The sequence below is a fragment of the Carassius carassius genome, chromosome 18 (genome assembly GCF_963082965.1).
Source record: "Carassius carassius chromosome 18, fCarCar2.1, whole genome shotgun sequence".
In the NCBI taxonomy this organism is placed as follows: Eukaryota; Metazoa; Chordata; class Actinopteri; order Cypriniformes; family Cyprinidae; genus Carassius; species Carassius carassius.
In genome coordinates, this window is record NC_081772.1 from 28,243,650 (window position 1) to 28,251,703 (window position 8,054).

The window sequence follows — 8,054 nt, forward strand, 5'->3', positions numbered from 1 at the left end:
GACCTCCGGCCGTATGCCTTGGACACTCGGGTGAAGAGAGGGGCGGAGCTGTCAACTGATTACCACCTGGTGGTGAGTTGGATTCGATGGCAGGGGAGGAAGCTGGACAGACTCGGCAGACCCAAACGTACTGTGAGGGTCTGCTGGGAACGTTTGGCTGAGTCTCCTGTCAGAGAGGTCTTCAACTCCCACTTCCGGCAGAGCTTCGACTGGATCCCGAGGGAGGCTGGAGATATTGAGTCCGAGTGGACCATGTTCTCCATCTCCATTGTCGAAGCGGCCGCTCGGAGCCGTGGCCGTAAGGTCTCCGGTGCCTGTCGAGGCGGCAATCCCCGAACCCGGTGGTGGACACCGGAAGTAAGGGATGCCGTCAAGCTGAAGAAGGAGTCCTATCGGGCCTGGTTGGCTTGTGGGACTCCTGAGGCAGCTGACAGGTACCGCCAGGCCAAGCGGACTGCAGACCGGGTGGTTGTGGAGGCAAAAACTCGGGCCTGGGAGGAGTTCGGTGAGGCCATGGAGAAGGACTATCGGTCGGCCTCGAAGAGATTCTGGCAAACCGTCCGGCGCCTCAGGAGAGGGAAGCAGTGCCCTACCAACGCTGTTTCCAGTAGAGGTCGTTGGACGGTGGAAGGAATACTTTGAGGATCTCCTCAATCCCGCTGTCACGTATTCCATTGAGGAAGCAGAGGCTGAGGACTCAGATGTGGACTCGTCCATCACCCAAGCTGAAGTCACCGCAAGGCACCGGGGGTGGATGAGATCCGCCCTGAGTACCTCAAGTCTCTGGATGTTGTGGGGCTGTCTTGGCTGACACGCCTCTGCAGCATCGCGTGGCAGTCGGGGACGGTGCCTCTGGGATGGCAGACCGGGGTGGTGGTCCCTCTTTTTAAGAAGGGTGGAGGGTGTGTTCCAACTACAGGGGGAATCACACTTCTCAGCCTCCCTGGGAAAGTCTATGCCAGAGTACTGGAGAGGAGAATCCGGCCGATAGTAGAACCTCAGATTCAGGAGGAACAGTGTGGTTTTCGTCCAGGCCGTGGAACACTGGACCAGCTCTATACCCTCTACAGGGTGCTGGAGGGTTCATGGGAGTTTGCCCAACCAGTCCACATGTGCTTTGTGGATTTGGAGAAGGCATTCGACTGTGTCCCTCGCGGCGGCCTGTGGAGGGTGCTCCGGGAGTATGGGGTCCGGGGCCCTTTGCTAAGGGCTTTCCGGTCCCTGTACGACCGGAGCAGGAGCTTGGTTCGTATTGCCAGCAGTAAGTCAGACTTGTTCCCGGTGCGTGTTGGACTCCGGCAGGGCTGCCCTTTGTCGCCGGTTCTGTTCATGATTTTTATGGACAGAATTTCTAGGCACAGCCAGGGGCCGGAGGGGGTCAGGTTTGGTGACAACACGATTTCGTCTCTGCTCGTTGCGGATGATGTTGTCGTGTTGGCCTCATCAAGCCAGGACCTTCAGCATGCACTGGGACGGTTTGCAGCCGAGTGTGAAGCGGCTGGGATGAGAATCAGCACCTCCAAATCCAAGGCCATGGTCCTCTGTCGGAAAAGGGTGGCTTGCCCACTTCAGGTTGGTGGAGAGTTCCTGCCTGAAGTGGAGGAGTTTAAGTATCTTGGGGTCTTGTTCACGAGTGAGGGAAGGATGGAACGGGAGATTGACAGACGGATCGGTGCAGCTTCTGCAGTAATGCGGTCAATGTACCGGTCTGTCGTGGTGAAGAAAGAGCTGAGCTGCAAGGCGAAGCTCTCGATTTACCGGTCAATCTACGTTCCTACTCTCACCTATGGTCATAAGCTTTGGGTCATGACCGAAAGGACAAGATCCCGGATACAGGCGGCCGAAATGAGCTTTCTCCGCAGGGTGGCTGGGCGATCCCTTAGAGATAGGGTGAGAAGCTCAGTTACCCGGGAGGAGCTCAGAGTAGAGCCGCTGCTCCTCCACATCGAGAGGGGTCAGCTGAGGTGGCTCGGGCATCTGTTCCGGATGCCTCCTGGACGCCTTCCCGGGAAGGTGTTCCGGGCACGTCCCACTGGGAGGAGACCCCGGGGAAGACCTAGGACATGCTGGAAAGACTATGTCTCCCGGCTGGCCTGGGAATGCCTCGGTGTCCCCCCAGAAGAGCTGGAGGAAGTGTCTAGGGAGAGGGAAGTCTGGGGTTCTCTGCTTAGACTGCTGCCCCCGCGACCCGGCCCCGGATAAGCGGAAGAAGATGGATGGATTTCAATATATATGCAAAAAGGACACTGGTTTTCCTTTGCTGTAAACAAAACTTGTTTCTCGTGAGACTAGCATATTCTCACCAGTGTTTACGCTACACCTTCGCCCAACATTATCCACTGGACGCCACTCTCTCATGAACACACATACAACAGTTAGCAGAAGTTAGAGATTAAGGTTTATAAAGTTGTAAATATGGATGTTTTTTTTACACAATTGCATTACGCCGCTTCAGAAAGCCTTTATTAACCCCCCGGAGCCGTGTGGACTTATTTTATAATGGATGGGTTCAATTTTTTGGATTTCAAATTTTGGCCGACCATCCACTCCAGTTATAAAGCATGGATTAGCCAGAACATTATTTAATATAACTCTGATTGTATTTGTCTGGAGAAGAAAGTCATGTATATCTAGAATGGCTTGAGGCTGTTAATAATGGGATAATTTTCATTTTTGGTTGAACTATGCCTTTAATGCCTTGTTTTGCATGAGCATAGTTTAGATCCCTTAAGCCTACACAATATCGGAAAAGTCATAGTTAATAGTTAGTTAATAGGAGAATTGGTCCCCAAACTAAAATGTTCAGTGTTGATGTGTTTCTGAAGGGTTTTTCTCACCGTGTCGTCTTCTCCTTCAATCATTGCGTGCTGTGGTAGCAGTGCGCCCTCCATTGTGCTACTCTTGAACACGCCTTTTATTTTGCTTCCAATACGGCTGATCCCAAACGACTCGCCACGCTTTGATGTGTTCCTGTGCGCAAAAACACAGTGATACTATTTTGTTGCAAATTCAAAATAGTTGCTTAAAAAGACATAAACAGCACTCTAAATTGCACCAAAGTCACACAACCAATGACAGGGCACAATATACAAGGAAAACATGATCACAGGAAATGATGAATATAAACTAAATGCCTTTAAAAAAACAAGTGCAACACAGCTACAGGCTCAAACAATGCAAGGTAATGCAGATCAAACCCATGCATCAATCCTGCTGGCCTGTGCTGAACTTGGACCAGTTTTACCTCCAGACAACAAACTGGCCAAACTGGTCAAAGATGAGCAGCAAGCTGGGAGCATCTTCCGCCCCAGACTTACTTCCTGGGGAGAGCTGGTATTACTGTAGGTGGATGTGGCTGTGGCTCTGAAATTGACCAATGGGGACCTGTGGCCAGTGATATAATTCCTGGCCAAAGGGATTCTGTCAAGTCTAAATGAAGCAAATAAGCATGCGAGCACAGAAAATGGGAACAAAACGGATAAACATTAGCACCAGAGGAGAGCTGGAGATGGACAGATTAAATGGTTTGAATGCACATCAAATTGTAATTCATTACTCTGCTTAATTTGCATGCAGAATAAAAAAAAATGGATCTGGTGCATGTAGCCATGTAAGTCAGTGGGTAGTTTGAGCCTCAGATGGTACATCGGTGTTTCCCACACACAGACTTTACAGGTATTAAAGTCAGCCCAAGCATATTTAATCTCTTTCGAAATTATATTCACATGATTTTGCAGTTTTTACGTCATCATGAAAGTTTATCCTTGACATTAATTTTCTTGGCAGTTTAAACTTTCAAGTGAATTTTTCTTCTTTTCTTTTTATTTTAAGTTAAAGTTCAGAGAATCAGAGAATGTTCTGTGCACACACACCTGAAACATGCACAAAGAACGCTTTTTTTCTTTTTCATGGTGTACTGAACTTAAATTGTCAAATACGCACAAAGTTATGCCAAAATTCAGTTATGTCTTAAGTGAACGTAAGTGAAGTGAACATTTGAGAAAAGAAATCAGATACTGAATCTGTGCATTAGGTCTTAAAGTGACAGCAGCCTAATAAACCTGTAGCCGTCATTGAGTGCAATTAATGTTAAACAACAAAAAAGAAAGAGACAATCACTCACTGCTCGACTGAATCACTGTCAGCTTCAATAAAAGTCATTCTATATTTACTTCATGATATAATTCTATAAAAATAAAATATAATTTTATTTTAAGGTTATTTGCCAGTGAGTAATGCCAGCATTTCCTACCACTATCACCACAAGTATATTTCAGAGCTGTTGGAAGCACTGTACACACACACAGTCTATCCACTGGCCATCTTACTCCTACTGCACACAAGACTAAAAACACTTGCAGAAAAATAATATTGCAAGATCCAAACAGATTGCCCAACTGCAATGCAATATCCATGTGTCAGTATCAGTCTGATCAAAAAAAAAAAAAAAAAAAAAACACATTTGTTGATTCTACATGAGAGCTTTGGAGGAAGAACTTGGTGTCTGATTTGCCAAAGTGTGAGGCCAGAATTAAGTCTTTGCAAGACATTTAGAGTTTTAACTGAAAAGTACTGTACTGTAGATATTAAGAACTTTATGTTACACTTTGTTTTCATTCTGTGTAATAACCTGTATGTATATCTTTTGAAAAAACAGTAATTATTCATATGAAAAGTTTATATGCAGCGTTTCAAAGGTCTAATTATTATAAAGTCTAATCAGGAAGCGAATGTTAACAGCTCCACTGAACCGTTGTTAAACTGGCGCCACACAAACTGACCCGAAAGAACTCGATTTGGATGGGCGGATGACACACTATGCAACTGTTGTTGCTGATTTTGCCCTTCTCAGACACTCATGGGAGTACAGATAAGCTTACACACCAAAACTGATGTAATGGACTGTTTACAGCTGAAATATATTCTCGGCAGGGAACTATTACTACATCACAATCACCACCAATAAACACTGCCATGCCCACTGACTCCCTACATATGTCCAGCGGTTGGTTATGTAAAAAGATAAAAACTGAACTGACTTGAGCTGAATCATGAAACCATTTTCTTCTGTAGAGCTCCTTTACTGCTGAATTTGATGTCTTTTATATTTTGCAACATTAACACAGTTTTCCTGTTTATTACTGTGAAGCTGCTGTACTGTAAAAAAGAGCTATATTTTTTGTGATTATGTTCATGTGATGCTGCTGTTTGACTTTCATTTGTTGCCAAAACAACCCAATTCAATATCCAATAAGATCAGATGGAAAATTCAGAGGTAGTCGTTTAGTTGTTTAACCATTTTCCGTTCCTAAGTGTCCGTTGAGAGACAGCCTCCAAAACGGAAAATCAAGATTTCAGTAAAACCGGATTATTGTTGATATTCCCAGATCAAATTCCCAACCATTATTGAGTTTTTTTTTTTTTTTTTTTTTTTTTTTTTTTAGGTTTTTTTGTTGTGGTTGTTGTTGAACTAATTAATAGCGAGCTTTTCACACTGTCAATCCTGTGTGAAGCCAGACCTCTAGCTGGGAAAACAGACAGAAGAAACAAGTAAAAACTGTAAACCATCTCCTAAAATCTTTCTGATGTGAAGACAAAGGAACCAAAATGAAAAAGCTTGAACTCTGATGTTTTCACCTATTATACACTCCTCAAATACCAAAGAGGGCTGGGCAATATAACAGTATAACAAAAATACATTTAACTGAGCAGTTAAAAAAATAAAAATAAATTAATATTCATATATTAATATATATATATATAGTAATTTGATGATAAGTCATACTGTATAGTGGGATCCAAAAGTCAGATAAAATGATAAGAAAGCCATTCATTGTAACCCTTAAATGATTCTGAAGTTTTAGAACACTGTACAGTTTCCACTGAAGGACATCAGACATCACTACGTGATCACACATCAAAACAATATTGAATATACTGTAAACAGCTGATATATTGCCCAACTCTCCCATCAAAAGTTGAACTGTTCTTCATGACACGGAGGCAGGTCTTCATATGGCATGCAGTGAGAGCACTGGACAACATCACTATACACTTACCTTAAATCATCCAAACTCAAATTCCTGGAAGAACAGGCAAAAGGGGTTACGTTTTGCCCCACAGATGTCTCTCACTGCTTCACATGAACACGTGACTTTATGAAGTTTGAGCATGAAGCCCACTCAGTGTTGTACACGGGTAACACGGGTGTAAATAGTAATGACAATGTCATCAAGTGTCTGAAGCACCTCTCCGATTTTTTACATAAAATCAAAAGCGAACCAAAATACATTTTGCATAACGAAAATAATGACTATTTTCACTTGTAATATACAGTATTTCCACTATTATTATGCAATAATATTAAAATCATGTTACCATATTGTATAAATATGGGGGAGGGGGGGTTCTAATAATAATTATTATAATTATTATTATACTATTTAAGTATTATTATTATAGAAAATATTTATAAAAAATTTAAATACATATTTAATAATTATTTTATATTACAGAAAAGTAATATTACAATATAAATATTGATGTCTGTCTTCATTTCTGCACTTTCAAATGAGTCTTTTTCGTAACTACACTATGTATGAACAGAACCAATCCAAAGCGTGTTGTGCTGTTGTGTGACTGACACACACACATCCACGTGAAGGAACACTCACCTGTTCAGCTTTGAACTTCTAGCAGGAGATTCAGCACCCCTGAGCAGATATCGAAAATACTGAGGAAGAACAGAGACAGACGCATGATGGAGAACCCAAACACACTATCTGAAGCAGCTCTGGAGAGGCATTTCCTGGACGTTACCTCATCGCTGTGGCAGAACATGGGGGTGAAGACATCCTCCAGCAGAGACAGCACGTGTTCATAGGCCTCAAACAGACATGGCATGGTCTGGAGCTTCACCACCCCTGTATACGGCCCCTGAGCGACTGCAGGACGGGACAGAGACGGACAGAATCAGACACCACGGCACGCCACACGTGTGCGGCACAGAAAACTGTAATGAGACTGACTGTTGTGGATTTGCTCTGTGATGAAGGGGTCAAAGCTGATCTTGTCGATGCTCTCCTCCAGACAGTACGTCTCATACATCTTCTTCACCTCCTCATGCAAACGCTGCATCTCCGTGTCACTCAGTTCAGGACACAGGATCCGCTCATTAAACTCCTCTGCACACAAAAACATCAAGGACAGGTTTATAGTGAACTACTCCTGTAACCTTAGGTAGCTTTTATTCTCATTCAGATGGACATGCAGAGTGCACACGAACATGTACTAATGTACTGCAATGTGCACTGAAATACAGCACTAAAAAGAGCTGACAGCGGTGCATAGATACTGATAATGCACATAGTATTTAGCAGCATCTAAATCAAATGATTTCACATATAAATACTGTCACTGGGGCTCACTGCAGGGGATTCAGAGAGGAGAGAGATTATTTTGTTCAGTAGTCTGTGGAAAGAAGCCCTGAATGCTGCGAAACCTTTCCCACGGTCCATGATGAGGATGGGTGAGGTCTTTAGTCATGTCTTGGGCTGGGGTCAGACAGAGTTTGTTTGCAGGATGATGACTGACTACATTTCTGGTGGGATATTGTCTGTTTTAGCTCAATTTCAGCAACAAAAACAGCTCAAAATAAAGCCAGAGCAGAACTGTTGTGCGTCTCTAAACAACACCGAGTGTATTGCTTGTACTTGAAGTAAATACTTCACAGCTAAGGGATTCATCTTACAGAGAGAGAGAGAGAGAGTTTGGAAAGCTCTGCTCTAGGAAATTCCAGTGTCATGCCCAGACCCCTCTCTGGCTTCCACAGCGATCTTCGTGGACTAACATAAACAAGTCATCAGATAAGAGTGCGAAGAACAACTTAAAGATATCGTGGAGGGCAAGGAGGAGATCCCAGTGCGAGGCACAGAAAGGAGAAGACTTCTTATTGGTCCACATGCAGTTTCTTACAAACTAACTGCCCTTTAACCATGTTGAAACTCCTTTTTAAAGGCTCAGACACACCCCTAACCCTAACCCTAACCCTAACT

The 8,054-nt window shown here is 43.8% G+C and overlaps 1 protein-coding gene across 2 annotated transcripts in view; it reads right to left on the reverse strand.

Annotated features, from left to right (window-relative positions):
• The window catches only part of LOC132092774 (sorting nexin-14-like), a 60,365-nt gene that overhangs the window by 21,139 nt on the left and 31,172 nt on the right, over positions 1-8,054 (reverse strand). The window contains exons 13-17 of one of the 2 annotated variants that reach the window (XM_059499162.1): positions 7,029-7,184; positions 6,820-6,944; positions 6,675-6,733; positions 6,060-6,083; positions 2,838-2,970 (exon numbers count right to left, since the gene is read on the reverse strand). In XM_059499162.1, coding sequence (XP_059355145.1) covers positions 2,838-2,970; positions 6,060-6,083; positions 6,675-6,733; positions 6,820-6,944; positions 7,029-7,184 — 497 coding nt within the window. The remainder of the gene's footprint in view (positions 1-2,837; positions 2,971-6,059; positions 6,084-6,674; positions 6,734-6,819; positions 6,945-7,028; positions 7,185-8,054) is intronic. The other variant, XM_059499163.1, reaches the window with a different exon arrangement.